Source organism: Muscardinus avellanarius (assembly GCF_963383645.1).
Source record: "Muscardinus avellanarius genome assembly, chromosome: 5".
In the NCBI taxonomy this organism is placed as follows: Eukaryota; Metazoa; Chordata; class Mammalia; order Rodentia; family Gliridae; genus Muscardinus; species Muscardinus avellanarius.
This window is the reverse complement of record NC_137790.1, coordinates 63,235,172-63,259,130: the sequence shown is the minus strand read 5'-3', so window position 1 is coordinate 63,259,130 and position 23,959 is coordinate 63,235,172. Positions and strand designations below refer to the sequence as shown.

The window sequence follows — 23,959 nt, the reverse complement described above, 5'->3', positions numbered from 1 at the left end:
ATATACTAGAAGTGATACACCTGCCATGGCCTCTAAGGTTTTCCTACCTTTGAGGTAAACGCCTATATATTTGGTAGCGATATTGACTGTTAGAGAGCTTAAGAACTTTTTCTTTTGCCGTCCCTTTTTTTTCTCTGTATTTATAATGTTAGCATGTAACATTGGCATTTTTTACTAATTGTGGATTTGTGTGACTGATGACAAAGACTATGACTATTGTCCTAGTTATTTGGCTTAGGTCATCATTTCTGCATTTCTAGGGGTACTTTATTAAGCAAATAAAGTTATTGGTTTGGAACCTCTTTTATCATAGTTATTAGTATCAACTTCATATTAGTTGTAAAATTAGAAAACCAAGAATTTTGATAACTTCTTCCTTATACCATGTTTAGAGTCTTTTTTTTGATATTTTAAGAGTTATTTTGTGTTGTTTTTCTTATGTATCTTTTCCTGCTTCTGTGCTGTATAATTATTACTGTGTCTTACATTTAAAAAATTTGCTATCATTCCTAGATGTCATTAATCAGAGTGAACCGCTATGGTCCCCGAGGAGGTGGAAGAAAGGCATTGAAAGTAAAGAAGAAGAAAACGTTGGTGAAGCAAGAATGGGATGTAAGTCTAGGCACGTATGATAGTAGACAATATAGTGCTATTCTGGAGGAAGATACATGATGACATGGCCCTAGTCATTCAGAATGGTGTTCTGAATGGGGTTCAGCATGTACTAGGGCAGAGTGGGTTTATGGGCATATTAAATCCTTGATCTTGAAGGAAAGAGCACAATTCTTTGGAGAGTTTGTCTAGAATGCACATGTCCAAGCTGTAACTTTGCAAAGGAACTTTGGAGTTCCTCTGAAGAATTGTAATCTTAATAGGCATGGAGAGTGTTTTTTTTTTTTTAAAGTTCCCTTACCTCCATTTTGTATTATTATTGTTGTTGTTGTTATTTTATTTTTTGTGTGTGGTATTGGGGATAGAACCCAGGGCCATTCTACCTCTGAGCTATACCCCCAGCCTTATTTTTTATTCTTTATTTTGAAACAGGGTCTCACTAAGTTGCAAAGGGCCTCAAAAGTAGCTGAGGCTATCCATGAACCATGATCCTCCTGTCTCAGCCTCCCAAATGCTGAGATTACAAGTGTGCCCTACCACGCCAGCTCCTTACCTCCATTTTGATTGAGAATTTATAGCTTTAAGGCAATGCTTGTTGACCAGTGTTCTTTTTTTTTTGGTGGTACTGGTTTTCCTGGAAGCCCTTCTACCTCTGGGCTACACTCCCAGTCCTATTTTATATGTTTTTTTTTTTTGTTTGTTTGTTTGTTTTTGGAAACAGGGTTTCTTAAGCCAGCGTGACTGGCTTCGAACCTGGGTGATCCTCCTGTCTCTGCCTCCCAAGTGTGTGCTGCCACGCCCGGCTGACCAGTGTTCTTGAAGTCAGTGAATTTTTTGGGTACTTTTTAAAGATTTTCCCTAAACAACTATTAATACAATAATTATGTATGTGGCAATCTTTGACTGAAAAAGTGGTGATCCTTGCATCCTTACCCCTTGAGTTGTTTGCTGATTACTTCTAGAGGCTGATCAATTTCAGTACAAGATTTTCTTTAAGTATCTGGAACATGTGGTCCCTGGCTTCTGTCCACAGTATCACTTTGGTATTATCAAGGGAAGTTATAGTGTGGTATGTGTGTATGTGTGTATGTGTGCTACTGGGGATTGAACCCAAGAGGCATTCTACCTCTGAGCTATATCTCTAGCCCTATTTTTAAAATTTTGAAACAGGGTTTCATTAAGTTGCTGAGGGACTTGTTAAGTTGCTAAAGAGGTTCATGAACCTGTGATCCTCTGGTCTCAGCCTCCCCAGTACTGGGATTACAAGTGTGTACCACCACACCTAGCTTTTTTTTTTTTTTTTTTTTTTTGAAACAGGGTCTTGCTAGGTTGCTGAGAGTCTTGCTAAGTTTTTGAGGCTGATCTGACATTTGTTATCCTCCTGTCTCAGCCTCCTAAATACTGGAATTGCAGATCTGTGCCACCATGCCTGGCTAGGGGATTTATATCTTTTGCAGCCTGATACTTTGTTTTGGATATTCGATTTCAGATGCCTTTTACTATCTTTTGTGGAGAGTAAGAGTAGTAAGGGACTAGTTTGGATCTCAGGGACTCTTTTGGACTTGGAACTTTCTATGTATCAGCCAACCACCTTAGCTAGGGATCTTGGACAAACTGTTAGGCATTGGAAGTGGGGCAGGGACTTCTCTGTTTAGATTGTTTTGTAACCAGTTGATTAGCTATAATGTGGCCATATTAAATCTGTATAGTAAAGTGGCTGAAGTCATTTTGGGAAATGTCAAGTTATAGGGCTGCTACTTAGAGGTATTCAGGCTGGGCACCACACAAATCTAAAGGGTACTATTTATACAGACTAGGATATTCATGATCCCATGGAGTTGTATAGTGTGGTAGCCCTGCTATGTGGGTTTAGTGCCTTTTTATATAAGTGACTATTTTCACATTTTTGAAGTTATGCAATGACTACACAGTTTGTCTGTTATTGTGATAGGTCCTATGCTTAAAGTATTTGTGGACACAAATCCAGCATTTCTATATAGCTCACATTTTCCATTAAGAATCTTTACAGGGTGCTTCATGGAATCTTTGAATTCCATGGTATATAGTTTGAAAGTTATGATTTTAGTTAAACTTACTCATTTTGATTATATACTACCCTTGTTTATTCCTTTTTCTAACATAACAGTACTTATTTTCTATAAGACACCCACAGATAGTCTGTTATTTTTGAGATACAAGTAATTTGTATTCATATTTCTAGATGTCTTAATATTTATATATATTGAGAATATTGGTTTCTGGAAAGAAAAGTTATTTTTAATAACTTCTGAGGATTTTGAATAAATTTTCACCCATTATAATCCAGTAAATTAACATTTGATAAGAAAACCATTTAAAAAAAAATAAAACTTTCTTTTATGTGTGTGGCAGAATACTGTGAATGATCTAACAGTTCATCGGGCAACTCCTGAAGATCTGGTAAGTTTAATATAAAAAACTAAGTCAGTGTTGAGTCAAAGATAATTCAGTGTTTTATTTGGTATTTGATTTCTAACTTTCAGAAGAGAAATCATAGTTATTTCCTGGGAGTTCAATTATATTTAATATTGCTTTGTATACATATATAATAAAAAGCATATCTTCTGTACATTCGGATTTTATCTAAGTATGTCAACTAGTATGAGAATTTCATTTAATAGGTTCAGTTTACAGTTCACATCTCACTAGAGTAGAATTGCCCTATATATCTCTGTCTGTCTTGTATTTCCCTATCTATAGATGTCTTCAGGATTAGTCGTTACTACTTCCTTATACAAAAATATTGGTCTAGTCAGTGTAGTAGTTTAGTCCTTAAATATGCCATATATATTTCTACACTTCAGCTGAAATTCATGCTATTTTTCTTTAGAACAGTTTTTCTATCTTCTTTACCAATGAAATCTTTTCTCTCTCTCTCTCTCTCTCTCTCTCTCTCTCTCTCTCTCTCTTTCTCTCTTTCTCTCTTTCTCTCTTTCTTGTGTATATGTAGTACTAGGAGTTGAACTCAGGAGGATTCTGCCTCAGAAATACATCCCTAGCCCTATTTTTAAAATTTTTATGTTGAAACAGGGTGTTGCTGTGTGGATGAGAGTCTCAATACTTTCTGAGGCTGTCCTCTAACCTGCTGTCCTCCTGTCTCAGCTTCCAAAGTACTGGAATTATAGGTATGCACAGCCATGCCTGGCTTTACCTACAAATCTTACTTTGCTTCTTTATCCTTTTAAAGATATATATACTTTTTTGTGGTACTGAGGATTGAACTCAGGGACATTCTACCTCTGAGCTACACCCCCAGACCTATTTTATTTTTATTCTGAAACAGGGTCTCGCTAGGTTGATAAGAGTAATAATGCTTGTTGAGCTTCTCAAACCTGCAGTCCTCCTGTTTTAGTCTCCACCATGCTGGCTATAGGATTTTTAAAAAATTAAGTAATTTTTTTTTTTTTTTTGTGGTACTGGGTTCCTGGAAACCCTTCTACCTCCGGGCTACACTCCCAGACCTATTTTTTATATTTTTATTTGGAAACAGGGTCTCTTAAGCCAGGAAGGCTGGCCTACTCCTGTCTCCGTCTCCCAAGCACAGGGATTACAAGCGTGCGCCACCATGCCCGGCGAGTTAATTCTTAATTGACATAATAATTGTACATATTTATAGTGTATTGTGTGATGTTTTGATAAACATGTATACATTGTATAGTATTCAAATGAGGGTAAACATATCTATTTCCTTCGGCATTTATCATTTATTTATATTGAAAATGTTCAATTTTTTTTTTTTTTGTGGTACTAGGGGTGGAACCCAGAGGCTTTATACTTCCGGGCTATACTCCCAGACCCATTTTATATTTTATTTGGAAACAGGGTCTCAAGTTGCTGAGAGCCTCACTCAGTAGCTGAGGCTGGCTTTGAACCTGTGAGATCCTCCTGTCTCAGCTTCCCAAGCGCGGGGATTACAAGTGTGCGCCACCACGCCCGGCTGAAAATGTTCAAAATCCTCTCTTTTACATTGCTCTATGTTCATTACGTTATTTTTATCTGTAGTCACCCTACTGTGCAATATACAATAGGTGTTTTTTTTTGTCTGTTTGGTACTGCAGATTGAACCCAGAGATATTCTACCCTGAGGTGCATCCCAGCCCATTCACATTTTGTTTTGAGACACAGGCACACACTACCATGCTCTGCTTTTGTTCTATATAATTTTTTTTTTTTTTTGGTGGTACTGGGGTAGAACCCAGGGGCATTTTTTTTGCAGTACCGGGGGTGGAACCCAAGGGCATTTTACCTCTGAGCTACACCCCAGCCCTATATTTTAGTCTATTTATTATTATTATTGTTGTTGTTGTTGTTATTATTATTATTATTATTGTTATTATTGTTAGGTGGTACTGGGGTTCCTGGAAACCCTTCTACCTCCAGGCTACACTCCCAGACCTATTTTATATTTTTTATTTGGAAACAGGGTCTCTTAAGCCAGCACGGCTGGCTTCGAACCTGTGCGATCCTCCTGTCTCCACCTCCCAAGTGCGGGAATTACAAGCGTGCGCCACCACGCCCGGCTGGTTTTTTTATTTTTTTGAAACAGGGTCTAGCTGAGTTGTGAAGGGCCTCGTTAAGTAGCTAAGGCTGTCCACAAACTGCGATCCTCCAGTCTCTGCCTCCTAAGTGCTGGGATTACAAGCATGCACCACCACGCCTGGCTATAGTATATGTTTTAAGTAGTTTTATTGAGATATAGTTCACATACCATAAAATTTACTCTTTTAATGTGTTCAATAATTTTTAGTATAGTCACAGAGTTTTTCAATCATCATTACTAATTTTAGAATGTTTTTTATCATCCCCCCAAAGAATTCTATGTCCATTAACAGTCACTCCCTGTACCCACCTCTTCCCAGTCTGTGACAATGTCTGCTCTACTTTTAGCTTGTATGAATTTGCCTATTGTGGGCTTTTCTGTTAAATGGAATACAGTATATACATTTTGTGTCTGGCTTCTTTTTCTTAGCATAATATTTTCAAGATTTATCCATGTTACAGCATGTATCTGTATTTCATTCTTTATTATTGCTCAGTAATATTTCATTGTATGGATATACTACCATATTTTACTTACCATCAGTTGGTGGGTATTTGGATTGTTTTCACTTTTTTATTATTATGAATAATGCTGCTGTTAGCATGCATGAACAAATTTTTGTATGAGCATAGATTGTTAGTTCTTTTGTGTATATACCTAGGAGTAGAATTTCTGGGTAATATCTCCACATTTAACTTTCTGAATAACCGTCAAATTTTTCCAAAGTGGCTATGTTATTTATGTTCTACCAGCATGTATGGGGTTTTCAGTTTCTCCATATCATTGCTTTTGTCACCTTTTTAATTTTAGTTCTAGTGGGTATAAAGTGCTATGTTATTGCAATTTTGATTTACATTATCTTAGTGATAAATAGTGTTGAAAATGTGATGAATATCTTTTCACATGCTCCTTGACCATTTGTAGTATCTTCTTTGGAGAAATGTCTATTAAAATCTTTTACTTATTTTCAAATTGGATATATTTTACTTATATATTTATTTACTTTTATACTTTTATTGGTACAGTATAGTCTCACACTTCTCTTTCAAGGTTTCTATTCTATTATCTAAAGTCCTCCTTGTATCCTGATTACTCCCCAACTTCCTCATATGAAAGAAAACAATGTGACCCTTTACTTTTGTGACTGGCTAATGTCACTTAACATAATGTTCTCCAGTTCTATCCACTTTCCTGCATATGACATAATTTTGTTCTTTATGGCTGAGTAGAATTCTATTATGTATGTATCCCATAATTTTGTAATCCATTTATCTGTTGATGGATACCTAGGTTGGTTCTATAATTTGGCTCTTATGAATTGTGCTTCTGTAAACATGAATATGCATGTATTTAAATTATGTTGTTTTTGTTTTTATTGTTGAATCATGAAAGTTCTTTATATGTTCTAGATGCAAATTTCTTAATAGATGTATGATTTACAAATATTTTCTCCTTGTTTTCTTGTCTTCTCACCTTCTTAAATGGTTCCCTTCAACATGATAGTTTTTAATTTTTATGAAGACTAATTTGTCTATTTTTTGTGTTTTTAGTGTTATATCTAAGTAAACATTATCTAAGTTATGGTTCACTAAGATTTATGCTTAAGTTTTATCAGTTTAGCTCTTATATTTAGGTCTGTGTTTAACATGGCTAATTTTTATATATAGTGTAGGGATCCAACTTCATTTTTATTCAAGTGAATATCCAGTTGTCCAAGCATATTTGTTGATCATATTTGTTCTTTTTCCATTGAATTATCTTGTTTAAAATAAACTGTCTACAAATGTAGAGGTTTGTGCTGCATTTTTAATTCTGTTTCACTTATATATTTGTCCTTACACAATTCTACACAGTTTTGATTACTATAGCTTTGTATTAAGTTTGAAGTTCTGCTGTTTGAAATTGCCTAACAGTTTTGTCTTCTTTGAAATTGCTTAACCGTTTTGTTTTCTTTTTTCAAATTTTTTTATTGGTGCATTGTATTCATACATATTAATGAAATGCAAGATGGTGGAGACATACATGCACACTTCACCCATTTAGCCCTTACCTAGTTCCTACCCCATTCCCTCCCCTTCCCTCTTTCTCATGTTTGGCTTAGTGATTGACATTGATATGTTTGTTAAAGTACATCATGTTCATTAGAGAATTTCCCTCTTCCCCCCTCCTATCCCCTCAGTTAGGTCGCTTTATTTGCTCATCTATAGACTTTCCTTCATCTAGAGTTCTTTCTATGACACATTTTCTCCCTAGCTTTTGCATATTAGGGAGAACATCTGATTTCTTATTTTTTGTGACTAACTAATCTCATTTAGCTGAACTAGTTGCACTTATTACTTAAATAGGCACTGAGTATATGCCAAATAACACATAGCATATCATTTATCTTCTTCATTTTTTTTTTTTTTTGCAGTTCCGGGATCAAACCCAGGGGCATTCTACCTCTAAGCTTCACCCCCAGCCCTATTTTTTAAAAAAAATTTATTTATTTATTTATTTTTTAATTTTTATTGGAGCATTATATTCATATATCATATTGTGGTAAAAAAAACTTGTGTGTACAAACATGTACACATCACTGACTTAACCCTTACCCAATTCTCACCCCATTCCCTCCTCATCCCTCCTTCCCTTTCTTGGCTTACTGGTTGACTTCAATGTTTAAGTACATTGTGTGTTTTAGAGATTTTCCTCTTCCCCCCTCCTTTCTCCTCTTTTAGGTTGCCTTGTTTGCTTCTCTATAGGATTTCCTTTTTCATCTAAAGTTCCTCCTATGACCCGTTTCTCCCTAACTCTCACATATTAGGGAAAGCATTTGATTTCTTATTTTTTGTGACTGACTAATCTCACTTAGCATAATGTCCTCCAGTTCCATCCATTTCCCTGAAAATGATGTAATTGAGTTTTTTTTTGATGGCTGAGTAAAATTCCACTGTGTACATATCCCACAGTTTTGTAATCCATTCATCTGTTGATGGATATCTTGGCTGGTTCCCTAGTTTGGCTATGGTGAATTGTGCAGCTATAAACATAGATACACATGCATTTGTTTGGTAGTTTGGTTTCTTTTCTTTTGGGTAGATACCCAGTAGTGGTATTGCTGGATCAAATGGTAGATTTGTTCCCATTCTTCTGAGGATTCTCCATACTGTTTTCCAAAGTGGTTGCACTAATTTGCAATCCCACCAACAATGTCTTAGAGTTCCCACTTCTCCACATCCTCGCCAGCATCTGTTGTTGTTTGTGTTTTGAATGATTGCCATTCTAGTTGGAGTTAGGTGAAATCTCAGGGTAGTTTTGATTTGCATCTCTCTGATTGCCAGTGATGTTGAGCATTTTTTCATGCATTTATTGGCCATTTGAATTTCTTCTTTTGTGAAGTGTCTATTTAGTTCACTTGCCCATTTTGTTATGGATGCTTTGTTTTCTTAGTGTTGAATTTCTTGAGTTCTCTGTATATTCTAGATATTAGTCCTCTATTGGAGGTGTAGGTGGCAAAAATCTTCTCTCATTCTGTTGGCTTTCGATTGAGGTTTTTGACAGTTTCCTTTGCTGAACAGAAGCTCTTCAGTTTCATGGAATCCCATGTATTGAGTCGCCTTTTAATTTGTTGTGCCTTTGGGGTCTTGTTGAGAAAGTGTTTATCTGTGCCTATGTGTTGCAGTGTTGGACCTATGCCCTCTTCAAGGAGCTTCAAGGTCTCTGGTTTGATTTTCAAGTCTTTGATCCATCTTGAGTTGATTTTTGTACAGGGTGAGAAAGTGGGAATAATTTCCAATTTTCTGCATATGGTTAACCAGTTTTGCCAACACCATTTGTTGAACAGGCTATCTTTTCTCCAATGGATGTTTTTGGCCCGTTTGTCAAAAATCAATGGGCTGAAAGTGTGTGGACTTGTTTCTGGGTCTTCTATTCTGCTCCACTGGTCTATGTATCTGCTTTTTTTTTTTTTTTTTTTTTTTTTGCCAGTACCATGCTGTTTTTATTACAATGGGTTTGTAGTATAGTTTAAAGTCAGGTATTGTGATTCCTCCTGCATGGTTTTTGTTGCTGAGAACTACCTTGGCTATTCTGGTTTTTTTGTTATTCTAGATAGATTTAAGGACTGATTTTTCTATATCTGTGAGGAATGATCTTGGTAGTTTAATGGGCATTGCGTTAAATCTGTAGATCACTTTTGGAAGGATGGCCATTTTAATATTTATTCTGCCAATCCATGAACATGGAAGATCCTTCCATCTTCTAAGATCTTCTTCAATTTCTTTTTTCAGTGTTTTATAATTTTCTTTGTAGAGATCTTTTACCTCCTTGTTTAAGTTTATTCCTAAGTATTTTATTTTTTTTTTTGTGGGAGATCCTGAGTGGAAGTGTCTTCTGAATTTCTTTTTCAGTGGATTTATGGTTGTTGTACAGGAAAGCTTCAGATTTTTTAAGATTGATTTTGTATCCAGATACTTTGCTGAATTTGTTGATTAGTTCTATAAGCCATTTTTTGGTTGAGTTTTTTGGGTTTTCTAAATATAGTATCATGTCATCTGCAAATAGTGAAAGTTTGAGTTCTTCTTTTCCTATTTGTACTCCTTTGATTTCCTTTTCTTGCCTTATTGCTCTGGCTAGAGTTTCTGGTACTGTATTGAAGAGAAGTGGTGATAATGGACGTCCTTGTCTCGTTCCTGTTTTTAGAGGGAATTCTTGAAGTTTTTCCACATTTAATATGATGTTGGCGATGGACTTATTGTAGATTGCCTTAATAATGTTGAGATATATCCCTTCTATTCCAATTCTCTGCAGTGTTTTTATCGTAAATGCATGTTGAATTTTATCAAATGCTTTTTCAGTGTCTATTGAAATGATCATGTGATTTTTGTCTTTGATTCTGTTTATATGATGGATTACATGGATTGATTTTCATATATTGAACCAGCCTTGCATCCCTGGGACGAACCTTACCTGGTCATGTTGTATGATTTTCTTGATGTGGTTGCTAGTATTTTGTTTAATAGTTTTGCATCCAAGTTCATCAGAGATATAGGCTGTAGTTTTCCTTCCTTGAACTGTCTTTATTCGGTTTGGGTATTAGTGTGATTCTGGCTTCATAGAATGTATTTGGGAGAGTCCCGGTTTTTTCTATTTCGTGAAAAAGTTTGAGGAGTATTGGGGTTAGCTCTTCTATAAAGGTTTTATAGAATTCACTTGGGAAACCATCTGGTCCTGGGCTTTTTCTTTGATGGTAAGCTCTTTATTGCTTTTTCAATCTCTTTGATTGTTATTGGTTGGTTTAAGTGTTCTGTATCTTCTTGACTCCGTTTAGGAAGGTTGTATTTATCTAGGAAGTTGAAGCCGGGTCTCACTGAGTTGCAGAGGGCCTCACTAAGTAGCTGAGGCTGTCCATCTCCCAAATGCTGAGATTACAAGTGTGCGCCGTCACGCCCAGCTACATTTTATCAGATGAGATATGAATTTTGTTTACATTCATAGTGCTTAATCCTAGAATACTTTTAAGGCCAAATATCTGCTTTTATTCTTTTGTTTCTTCAGTGAATTCCTTTCTTCTAACTTTTAAGACCTGTGGCTAACATCTCTTATTTCTTAGAAACTCTAGAGCAATGGATTTCTGCATCTTCTTGTGACCCACTTCCACATTAAACCATTGAACTGATATAAAAATACTGCATTACTAATTCTTGGTAGAAAATATCATGAAAAGTGTGTGTCTTTGCCAAAGATGACAGACACAGTGGGTGTGTGCCTTTTATATTATGCTCAGTGTGTGTATGTGTGTAAAATATCAGTTTTGACCCACTAATTATTTTACCACCCATTAAATGAATCCTAACCTATGGTTTGAAAAACACTAGTTTATTGGATGGATAGTCTTGTACAAAGGAAGTAGAAATTAATATTATTTTCAGTATATCTTTTACCTATATCTAAGAGTTCTTTTTTAAAGATCAATTTTGAAAATTTAGAGAACTCTGAAAATGTGTCTGTAAAATATATACGTGTATGTGTATATATACATGCATATGCATATTTATATGGGAGGAGTATGTGTGGGTATGTATAAATGTGTATATGTTGGACCAGAAAGAATTAAAAAGTGATGACAAGACTAGGTGGTCCCACCATCTAAATAGGTAACTTCTTTGTTACTGAAAACATTTCATTATATATTTTTATACTTCTGTGTAGGCACGTCGACATGAAATACACAAGTCGAAGAATAGAGCATTAGTGCACTGGGAACTCCAAGAAAAAGCTTTAAAGAGAAAATGGAGAAAGCAGAAACCTGAAACTTCTAGTCTTGAGAAAAGAAGATTGTCTATCATGAAAGAGGTAATGCTAAAATCATTTTCTTTAGAATTAGAAGAAAGAGCCAGGCGTGGTGGCGCACGCTTGTAATCCCCGTGTTTGGGAGGCGGAGACAGGAGGACTGCGCTGGTTTGAAGCCAGCCTAGCTGGCTTAAGAGACCCTGTTTCCAAATAAAAATATAAAAATAGGTCTGGGAGTGTAGCCCAGAGGTAGAAGGGCTTCCAGGAACCACAGTACCACCACCAAAAAAAAAAAAAAAAAAAAAATTAGAAGAAAGAGATAAATAAGTTTCTGTTTTTCCCTTAATTTGATTCACATTGGAGAGACGACTCTAGTACTTAATGTACCCTTGTACATGGGCTTTGAAAACAGGAACAGAATGATGAATGGGGTCTGGTTTGGTGGTTTGAGCTCTTGCTCCACAACTTGCTAGCTATGTAACCTTAAACAAATATTTAATCTTGTAGTCTGAATTTTCTCATCTTTAAAATACCTGGTTGCCTTGTGATGAGATTTTGTTGATATATTTATAAAGTGATCAGCATAATCCTTGGCACATAATTAGTTCTTTTTATACTTAAACTGCTATAATTATTTTTCTCAGTTCAACAGCAGTGCTGTTGGATTGCTTTGCAAAAAGAAAAAAGTATGCTTGTTCAATTAGGTAAGAAACCATTTCTCTTTAGCTTAACCTTTGCCAGATGTAGGGTGTTTGAACAAGTAATCAGATATGTGGGGATAAGCAATGTGGGAATTGACAGGAAATAAGGGGAAACTATAAAAAAATTCTTTTTTAAAAATTTGAGCTGAATTCATTAAAGAAATAAGCTTTGTGTTCCTTGTTGAAGGTATAGCCTATGGCCCTTGGTGGCTGTCTAGGTGACCTTTTATATAACAGCTTTAAATTACACACTTCTTTTTGTTTGAGAAATTCATGAGGGTTCTTAGTGAAATAATAAAGTCTCAGTCTTAAACATCATCGAGAAGAATTATATTTCCCAATTAAATATTTATATGAAATTGAGAGTGAACGCTCCTTTCTAGATAAGTATCTTTTGAATATCCAAGAAAAAAACGACACACATTTAAATGTTATATGCTGCTGGGTGTGGTGGCGCACTCTTATAATCCCTGCGCGTGGGAGGCAGAGACAGGAGGATCCTGTAGGTTTGAAGCCAGCCGTGCTGGCTTAAGAGACCCTGTTTTCAAATAAAAAAAATAGAAAATAGGTCTGGGAGTGTAGCCCGGAGGTAGAAGGGCATCCAGGAGCCCCAGTACCACAAAAAAAAAAAAAAAAAGTTATATGCTAATTCTCACTAAGAGTCCTAAAAACACAAATCTGATCAGGAAAAAGGCCCTCCTTGGAGTGCATCATACTCTGAGCATGTGTTTCCCTCTCTAGTGGCTCTTGCTTGTGTCTTGAATGTCTCAGAGAAGTACTGACTCTGGCGGGGAAGGGAGGATGGTGAAGTTTCTCTGCCTTCTTTTGGTAGTGTGGCTTTCTCCAGCTCTAGAGTCGTGGCTCTGAGCCCTATTGCATGTTAGACTCGGTCATGGTTGAGAAGCTCCATTAAAAAATTATAACTGTATCTGGACCTTATGCTCAGAGATTCTGACTAGTTGGTCTGGGATATGACTACACACAGGTAGTTTTTAAAAATAGTTTTCCTATGTAATTTTAATGTGCTAAAGGAGTTGAGAACCTTTGCTCTTAGTAGGATTCAGTTGTTTTTTTTTTTTTTCTCTTTTCTTTTTATATTATTTTATTTTTTTTGGTGGTACTGAGGTTTCTCGAAGCCCTTCTACCTCCGGGCTACACTTCCAGACCTATTTTTATATATTTATTTGGAAACAGGGTCTCTTAAGCCAGCAATGCTGGCTTCGAACTTGCGTGATCCTCCTGTCTCTACTTCCCAAGAGCAGGGATTACAAGCGTGCCTCACTACCCCTGGCTCAGTTGTTTCTTTTAACAATGTATCTTAGTATTTAAAAATCTATCTAATCTTTCCTTTTTTATTTATTTTTTAGTGCTGGAGATCAAACCCAGGGTCTTAGATGTGCTAGGCAACCAGTCTACCATTGAGCTATACCCCCAACCCTCTAAGCCTTATACATGCTAGACTAAGGCAACTAATCGATCACTGACCTATACCCTAAGCCCCTAGCTTTTTTTTTTTTTAAAGTGGCTAGGTAGTATATACATTTCTTGTAGTTTTCATTTTTTATTTGTTGTTACTAGGGTTTGAACACAGTGGCATTCTACCTCTGAGTTATACCCCCAGTCCATTTTTTCTAGTCTTGAACTTGTGATATCCTGGCTCAGCCTTCTAAGTACTGGATTACAGGCATGTGTCACCATGCCCGGCCTTACTGTAGTTTATTTATCAATGCTTTATTGGTGGACACTTAGGTTATATATTAGAGTATAATTTTACTTTTCTGAAAAAAAAAACAACCTTAAAGCATAATGGTTTAAGCAAAATGGAAATTTATTTCTTTTGTATTTAATAGTTCAGAGGTCAGTGGTGGCTGGAAGGAGGGCCTGTTGTCCTTCATTACATGGCTTCTGTCTTTGAGTACTGATGGCTGTTGCTACTTCCATCAGTTGTTTTAAGTCAGCAGAAAGTGCATCCATATCATCTAGAAATTTTGACATCTACCCTGATGGCCAGAAAGTCATTACATGGCATTCTCACCTGCAAAGAAGTTGAGAAATATAGCTATATACTTGGTGAAAACTTGGGAGTGGTGCTGATAAAGGACAAATAGGAAAAAAGAATATTGGTGGATAAGTAGCAGTGTATGCCACCCACAGATTGCTTCCTACTTTGCCACTATAAATAACGTAATGAATATTCTTGACTATGTTTAGGGGCACATGTATATTTATAGGATAAATTACTAAAAGAAAAGTTGCTGAGTCAAAGTATGTGTGCATCTTGTATTTCACTGTTACTAAATGTGTAATGTGAGTGTTTCAGGGATGTGATAGGACCACAATAAAAAGCTTCCATAAACATATCCATGTAGGCTTAATCATTATATATTGAAGCTATCAGGACCCATCTTCCTAAAGCTGGGCTCTTATATTAAAATAAACGAAGAGAGAAAAGCTCTTTGACCAACATAATCTTAGATTTTGTTTCCTATATGATGTACTCAGGCCTTGGGAATCCAACAAATTTGGGTTTATATCTAACTCAGAAAGAGGGAGAAGCTTTTATGAAGATTTTACAAATTTTTAAAGTGTAATAACTTCATAGGTCCCTTCCCTTTTTGTCCTGGGCATTAGAAACAGGGGCATTCTACCTCTGAGCTGCACCCCAAGTCCTATTTTATTTTTTTATTTTGAAACAGTCTCTTTAAGTTGAGAAGACCCTAACTAAGTTGCTAAGACTGATTGAGACCCTGTGATCTTCTCATCTCAGCCTCCCAAGTACTAGGATTACAGATATGTGCCACCATGCCCAACTCCAAGTCTCTTTGTGATTTTTCAGTTCTATTTGGTTTCTCTGTGGAACAAAAAAGGCTAGGATAAGGAGTTTCTGGTAATATTTTTACAGGGATCCTGACTGATTCTTTGAAAATCTAAGATATATACCATTACTATAATAACCATATATTATATAAGTTTCAATGCTCTGTCAGTCTATCTGGGGTAGTAATATATATATATATATATATATATATATATATATATATATATATATGGACTTGCAGAAATTAATGTACCTATCAAGAGGATGGGTTTTGACAGATGTTGTGGCATATGCCTATAATTCCACAACAAAGGAGGCTGAGAGAGAATGATCACAAGTTTGAGGCCAGTGCATGGTAACTCAGTGAGACCTTGTTACAAAATAAAAAATAAAATAGGTATGGGAGTGTAGCTCAGAGGTAGAATACCCCTGAATTCAATCCCCAGTACTACTGACTACTGTGTGTGTGTGTGTGTGTGTGTGTGTGTGTGTGTGTGTGTGTGTGTGTATGAGAGAGAGAAAGAGAGAGAGAATAGGTTTTATGAGAGGAGTGGTAAATCTAGAAAGAGAAAAGGGAACACATACTGATCTTTTTTAAATTTTTTTGGTGTATTGTAATCATACATCTTGATGAAGTTCAAGGTGATAGAGGCATACATGCACACAGCAGCACTCATTGGGCCCTCCTCCAGGTCCCTCCCTATTCCCTCCTCCTCCCCTCCTTCTTGTGCTCAGCACAGTGATTGATAAGTTTGTGTGTGTACAACATGTCCATTGAGGTATTTCCCTCTTCCCAACTCATCTCCCTCAGTTAGGTTACCTTCTTCACTCATGTAAGGTTTCTCCCTCTTTGTCTGGAGCCCCTCCTATGTCCCTTTTTCTCCTTCTGCATATTAGGGAGAACATCTGATTTTTCACTTTTTGTGACTGGCTAATCTCACTTAGCATAATGTTCTCTAGTTCCATCCATTTCCCTGACAGTGACATGATTTTGTTCTTCTTTATGGCTGAGTAAAATTCCATTGTGTACGTATCCCAAAGTTTTTTAGTCCATTCATCTGTTGATGGACATCTCAGCTGGTTCCATAGTTTGGCAATTGTGAATTGTGCAGCTGTAAACATAGATATGCATGCATTACTCTGGTAGTCTGGTTTGCATTCTTTTGGGTAGATACCCAGGAGTGGCGTCACTGGGGCCATATGGTAGGTTCATTCCCATTCTTCTGAGGATTCTCCACACTGTTTTCCAAAGTGGTTGTACTAATTTGCAATCCCACCAACAATATATTAGAGAATACACTGGTCTTTGTCCACTCAAGCCATCTGCTCCAAGCAGCCTCAGTAGGACAAGCAGAAGGTGGCAGGATAATGGCTTTATTTGAGACCTCAATTATAATTAATATCAGGTTTCAATATAATTAGTAAGGTTATTCCTCCACAGTCTGTTCTGTCAATTTCATGTCTTTATTTTGCTAGGTCAGCACTCTTTAAAAAAATTAGTGAACTCTTAAAACCTGCCTTTAGGATTCAATTTCTAGTACCACAAAAATGAACAACCAAAACCCCTGCCATTAGGAAATAAACTTTTGGTAATTTTTTGAACACAGTGATAGATTTTTACTTAGCCATTCACATTCTTTCCTAAACTCTTAATGACATGTGCTTGCAAGAGGCTCACTAGGGATTGAAATTTGGTTTATGAGATAGAATATATTATAACAGAATTCTTAAACATCTCTAGAATGCTGTACAAGTTTTCAGTGTGTCTGTACCCTACAACATTCTTTTGGGGTTGAGGATGTGGTCTTATCTCCATTGGCACAGCAGGAAACTCAGTTTAAAGAGATTGAATTTTGCTTTGTTTTTCTTGACTGGACTTAGAACTTCAGTCTCCTGCTCTAAATTTGTTCTTGGCCTTACATTCCAAAGCCTACTCTATGTGAAAGGAACAAACTCAGGAGTTGATTCTAACCAACTGAGCTAACTTACTTGGCCATAGTAGGAGAAAGGGAAAAAGTAAAAATGTGAATTATTTTTCTCTCCTTATCCTAAAACAGTAACTGAGGTCATATCATATAATAACTTATATGGTATAGAGAAATTCGATGTTTTATTGATTTGAATCAGTGTTGGAAACTGAGCAGTTTCTAAATTTTTGAGACTTCTTTCAACTTAAGAATGCCATCTGGTGGTGATGGATAGAGTTGACTCGTTTGACTCTAGACTGTGGCCTTGCTTATTATGATTATGAAAGTTCTGAGTGGAAAGCACATAATCAGAAGCACGATTGTAATGTGATTTTTTTTGAGTTCCTACCTCTACAGGATAAAAAAAACCCCACAACTTATTTATAAACACAGAAGAATCACATTTTTTGTTTAATCCTAAAGCTCATATTTTACATTACGATTTTGAAATTGTGGTTATGACTCATTAGTAGATTATGAAATCACTTTAGTGGTTGAGATACTTCGAGTTTATGGCTCACAGATTTTTATCTTTAATCTGTGTTTTCCAAGCTGTTGGTTATAATTTATTAATGGATCATGAAATCAAGTTAGTGGGTTACTACCATTATTTTAAAAATAGAATAAAATAGAAAAAGAAAGTATAATAGTTTTCATGAAGAAAGGTTACATAAACTCTTATTTTATTGTATATACTTGCATTTATGTGAGCATACTGGGTCACAATTTAATATCTAATTTCTTAACTTTGGACTGCCACCAAACATTTGAAAGCCACTAATCATTGTAATAGCCCCATCTACTGGTACTTAAGGATCCACTGATGGATTTTAGGGAGGTGGTGTCTTAGGGTTTATGTTCAGTGCCTTTGTGCAGACTTTTCCTTTTTGATTTGAAAAGTAAATATTTCTTTCCCTAAATAATATTTGTCATTAACACATGTCTAGATTCTTTCTGATCAATACCAGATGCAGGATGTGTTGGAGAAATCTGATAATTTGCTGGCTGCAGCCAAAGATCTGTTTGTTGGTGTTCCTCGGAGACGCACAGGTAAGTATTCAATTGAAACAAAGATTCTTATTTTTATTAACTGTAGACCACACAAATGGATATTTGGAAGAAGCCCTTTCTTAGGCATTATATTATTTATATTACAAATATTTTATGGTGGGTAGTGTACAAAGGTTATTAGTATATTAGAGTTATGATTTATTTGTTCTTTACTAAGAATATTAAGTGTTATAAATTATTCGCTGAGGAAATATAAATTATTATCTACTAAAATATTATATAAGTACAGGAGTTCATTATTTTAAAATCTGACTTTAGTTTATTAATATTAAATTAACATAATTAAAATACTTGTGTTTTTATATAATTTCAGTAAAGCTTAACTTGAAATCTAAAGCACCTTTGGTTTCTCATTAAAAGAAAATTTGCAGCCGGGCGTGGTGGCACACGCTTGTAATCCCAGCATTTGGGAGGCTGAGCCTGGAGGATCGTGGTTCGTAGACAGCCTCAGCTACTTAGTGAGGCCCTCTGCAACTTAGTGAGATCCTGTTTCAAAATAAAGAATAATAAAATAGTAGCTTGGAGGTCAAATGCCCCTGGATTCCATCTCCAGACCTGCAAAAAAAAAAAAAAAAAAAGAAAAAAAAGAAAAGAAGAAAAATTTGTCTATTGTTGGATGCACTGTATTGTTAATTTTTAATGTGAATATAACCAGTTAATCTTTCAAAAACAGGTGATTAAATTTTAGCATGAAGTCTGAATCCTAGCTTGGCTGTTTATTAGTGTGATTCTGGTCTAGTTGTTTAACGCCTTTGACTTTCAGTGAACTGGTTTTTATTTTTATTTATTATTATTATTATTATTATTATTATTATTATTATTATTATTATTGGTACTGGGGTGGAACCCAGAGGCTTTCTACCTCCGGGCTATACTCCCAGACCTATTTTATATTTTATTTGGAAACAGGGTCTCACTAAGTTGCTGAGAGCCTCACTAAGTAGCTGAGGCTGGCTTCGAACCTGTGTGATCCTCCTGTCTCAGCCTCCCAAGTGCAGGGATTACAAGCGTGCGCCACCATGCCTGGCTGGTTTTTAAAATAATAATAGTATCTACCTTAGAGAGTTTTGTGAGAGAAAAAATGAGACATACAAGCATTTATAACAGTGGTTGGTAGATGGTAAACACTATGAATGTGAACTACTAATATTTTTATTATTTGAGATTTCAGTATAATGGTACAAGCCTATAGTAGTTAGAACTTATGAATTCAATTTAATTAAATGAAACAAATTCATCATGACTTGTTTTATTTATTTTATTCTTAAGGATTTCCAAATGTAACAATGGCTCCTGATTCTTCTCAAAATCTTATTGTGGGAAATCAAGATCCTAACACCCAGTCCATTCTTAATGAGTCTGTCTTGGAGCCTCAGGTAAGTTAGAACTATAATGCCCATGCTGAAGTTAAGATTTAGTTCATGTAGGCATCATCTACAATGTGGTAAACATTTTAAAAGTTTACATATTGAAAATTGCTAGCTGTGGTTGCTAGATTTTCTCTTACTGAAGTATATTGTACTTTATGTGAGTAAGGTTTATGCTAAGCAACATTGGAAACAGAATTGTAATAGCCAGCGTTTATTGAGTGTTTACCTAGGAAACAGGTCCTGTTGTTATCCCCATTTACAGAAAAAGATACTAAGGCTCAGAAAAATTAAGTGATCTGTGCAAAATCTTGTAGTTTGCATCAGAGATGAAATTTTAACTTAGGTCATGTAGCTCTATAAGACTGCCACCATCTTTCCACTTGGAATTAGGTAAATTTGTGCTCAGTTTTTGCTACTTACTAGCTGTTTGCTCTTGAGTTGATTTCTTAAGATAACTGATTGGCTCAGAGTATTTTTTGTTTGTTTTTTTAATTAAATGAGAATGAATGATATGGTTATATGGATCAGCTTCATAAAGGGCTTAGTATAATACTAGAAATTTAGTACTTTATATGTTAGTTACTTTTTTTTAGATACTGGGGATTGAACCCAGGTGTGCTTTGCCACTGAACTATACCCCCAGGCAACCCCCCCCCTTTTAAATTTTAAGACAGGGTATTAATGAGTTTCCCAGGCTATTCTTGAACTTTGATCTTTTTGCCTCAGCCTCCCAAGTAGCTGGGATTACAAGTGTGTGCCACTGCAACTGTATATATTAGTCTTTTTGTGTGTGTGTGGTACTGAGGGTGGAACCCAGGGGCTTTTCTACCTCTGGGCTATACTCCCAGACCTATTTTATACTTGATTTGGAAATAGGGTTTCACTAAGTTGCTGAGAGCCTCACTAAGTAGCTGAGGCTGGCTTTGAACCTTTGCAATCCTTCTGTCTCAGCCTCCCAAATGCTGGGATTACAAGTGTGCACCACCAAGCCTGGCTATATTAGTCATTTTTAATGTATGGGTATGTTGAAAAGGTAGATGCTCAGGAAACATGGAATTTATAGGAAGATGATACTATAGTAGTAAAATATTAATTAGCTTTGTTTCTAACCTAACAAACTTTTAGTTAAAATGTTTGGAATTTTGAGATAGTAAACAAACATTTTCAAAAAGCCCATGAAGAATTCAATACCAAAACTGGAGCCAGATATAGTGGTGCACACCTGTAATTACAATACCTGGGAAACTGAGACAGGAGGATCACAGTTTCAAGGTCAACCTCAGCAAATTAGTGAGACCCTGTTTCAAAATAAAAAATAAGAAAATGGTTGGGAGTGTATCTTGGAGGTAGAATGCCCTGAGTTCAATCCCCAGTACCAGAAAAAAAGTATTCTATGCTAAGATAAAGCACATACTTAGGAATGAGTAGGACTTAGTATCTGTTTAATGAAATCTAAATTATATCTTTTATGAGAAAAAGGGAGAATCTTCAATTAAAGGGATGACCCTAGGGAATTGGGGGTCTAGAATAATGAAAGACATGTTAATTATATATAAATAAATATATACATATAAATATATATATTTTTTACTAAAAGGCAATTAAATAGAAGGTGATATATATATATTTAAAGTAGCTGTTTCCCTGGGCAAAATCAATTTATGGCTCGGCACTTAAAAAATTAACATTCAGATAGTTAGAAAATTAATCATCTTATAGCTGGGCGTGGTGGCACACACTTGTAATCCCCGTGTTTGGGAGGCTGAGACAGGAGGATCCCGCAGGTTCGAGGCCAGTCTCACTGGCTTAAGAGACCCTGTTTCTAAATAAAAAAGTATAAAAATAGGTCTGGGAGTATAGCCTGGAGGTAGAAGGGCTTCCAGGAACCCCAGTACCACCAAAAAAAAAAAAAAGAAAGAAAGAAAATTAATCATCTTAGAATATCTTACTGCTGTAATGTGTTAAATAAGCTTTTACATTTATTTTAATAATTATATAGTGGAGTGCCGTATTTACTTGACAGTCATACTTTCAGTCCTTTGGAGCCTGGACATATACACAGTGCAACCCAGCAACATGAAATAAAGTAGTTAGATTTCATTTTGTCAAAGAGAACAGTCCATTATCACACCTGAGCCTATTAAGAGTATAATTTTAAGTTAATATTATGGATTTTACTAATTTTCCTAGTTGGTTTAAGTTATTTCTCAGTTTACAGCAGATAACAGATTGAAAACAGAAGGTAAGCTTCCTTAAGTAAACCAGAGATAACAGAAAAATAAGAAGGAAGGAGAGAGAAAACACTTTAATAGATAAGCATAGGACCATTCATTGTGCATCAGAAAAGAAAGTGATGTTGCTATAGATAACCTTGAGTTACCAAGAAAGGGTTAAATTATAAGTGCATTGCTTAATTTTGTGGACCCTACTTCGTCTGTAGTAGAAATGAGTGAGACTAGGCCCTGCACTAGATGCTGGGATACAAGGATGAATAGGCTATTTCTCTATCACTGGGATTGGGAAGTAGCAGGATATGAGGTTAGAGAGACAGATAGGAGCTAGGTACTGAAGAGCCAAGGTCTGGAAAACTAAGAGTAGAACCACTAAAGGATTTTAAGAAGAATGGAATCATAATGATATTGATTGATTAGTTTGGAAGATAGATAGGATAAGGCCAAGACCGGAGAGAGAGTCTGTGTCTTAGTCCATTTTCTACTGCTAATAATATAATATCACAAACTGTGTTAGTTATAAAGAAAAGAGGTTTAATTTGGCTCATGGATTTGATTGATGGGAAAATATTTTGAAGGTCTTCTTGCTGGCAGAGCCCTGAAGTACAGGGCATCACATGGTAAGAGATAGCCAAACTGGCTTTTAATAGCAGAACTGCTCTTGAGATAATCCATTAAACTGTTAAGCCATTAGTACTATATTAGTCCATTGAAGGGTTCTGAAGGGCAGATGCCATAAAGGTTCTACCTAGTCCCATATTTTAATGTCTCAGTATGGGGATTAAATTTCACCATGAGTTTCAGAAGGTATAAGCCATATTTAAATCATAGCAGCTGTGTTAGAAGATTTAGGTTGGAATCTTAGAAGTGGTGAGTGCCTGACCCAAAGCAAGACTAGTAGGGTGTGGAGTAAAGGATAAGGGTACATTAGAGAGAGGTTAAAATGAGATAGAGTTGACAGGATGGGTGGCTGATTAGATGTGATGGGTAAGAAAGAAGGGTAACTCCTAGTTTGCTGGCTAGAGCAACTGAGTAGATGCTGGCAGTGTTCATGGTCTTAGGTGGTACTGGTAGAACAAGGTTTCTGGAAGAAGGATGGGAAAGTGTAGGAAGATGTTCAGTTTGGGACATATTGGATAGTGATATCCTTTAGGCAAATGAATGTTAAGGTCTAGACTTAGGAGAGATCTGAATAGACATGGAGATTCGGAAATTAGCAGCATTTGACTTACAAGATCGCAACTTTGGACTTAGATAAAATCATTCAGAAAGTGGATCAGATGAAAAGAGAATAGGTCCAAAGTGAAGACCTTGAGTTCCATCAGATATAAGGGAAAGGTAGAACAATAAAACCAGTAGAGGAGATTGGGAAGGAATAGCCAAAAGAAAAGAAAGTACAGCATTAGGAAAATGAAAGGGGGAGCATATCAAGATTTTAAAGGAGGACTACTTCCGGGAAGATGGCGACAGAGAAAAGCGGGGCTTATGAGCCCCGCTAACAACCAATCTCTATTACCACAAAATCAGAGCCTTTCATAGCCAGAAAACACCATCAGCAGAGAAACAAAAAATGTAATTACAAGGGACAGAGAAAAAGAGGGCTGGAAAAACGAGACACCAGAAAGAAACCAGACTGCAGTGCTGCAGCCAGAGCCATGGCGTGGAGCGGAGCAGCGTGCCATCTTCCATTGCAGCACCAGGCCCCAGAGAGGAGGGGGACTCAGAACAGAGCTCAGAGCCACAGAGGAGATACGCTGGCCTCACGCCTGAGGACGCGGCAGCAGTGCCTTACTGCCGGTGGCAGCGGTGAGTTCACCGGACGGCTACAGACCAACGCACTCAACAGCCCACCAGGCTTCAGAGAGGAGCGGCGGACAGCGAGCCGAGGTGAGCCGCTGCGGAACAGCCGGGCGGGATTCGGCAGATATTTTGGTGCAGGGAGCTTCTAAAGCTCCCAGGGGCTGGGCTCAGCACACCCTGCAGGGACTCAGAGCAGAGCTCAAAAACAGAGAAGAAATAAGCCAGCCTCACGGCCAAGGGTGTGGCAGCAGCGCCATATTGTTACCGGCGGCGGCAGCAGCAGTGAATTCACCGAGTCCACTACAGCTCCATCGGTGCACTCAACAATAGTGAGTCAAATTGTGGTCCTAGAGGAGAAATCCCAGTACTGCACTCCCAGGGACTTGACCCAGTGGGGGAGTGGTGGTGGCAGAAAAAACACACCATAGGAGGATGCCCAACCTGGCACCCCCCCCATGGTCTAAAGAAGCCTCAATTGACTCCCTGGGTCTGAGACTCTGCGATACAACCCAGTAAAGGAGTAGTGGGAACTGAGAT

The 23,959-nt window shown here is 36.7% G+C and overlaps 1 protein-coding gene across 1 annotated transcript in view; it reads left to right on the top strand.

Annotated features, from left to right (window-relative positions):
- Positions 1-513: 513 nt before the first annotated feature.
- The window catches only part of SPICE1 (spindle and centriole associated protein 1), a gene marked incomplete at both ends in the record, with an annotated part of 62,812 nt that continues 39,366 nt past the window's right edge, over positions 514-23,959 (top strand). Inside the window, 5 exons of the mRNA XM_080696365.1 lie at positions 514-612; positions 3,004-3,051; positions 11,384-11,527; positions 17,898-18,000; positions 19,291-19,397. Of these exons, the coding sequence (XP_080552491.1) occupies positions 514-612; positions 3,004-3,051; positions 11,384-11,527; positions 17,898-18,000; positions 19,291-19,397 (501 nt within the window). The remainder of the gene's footprint in view (positions 613-3,003; positions 3,052-11,383; positions 11,528-17,897; positions 18,001-19,290; positions 19,398-23,959) is intronic.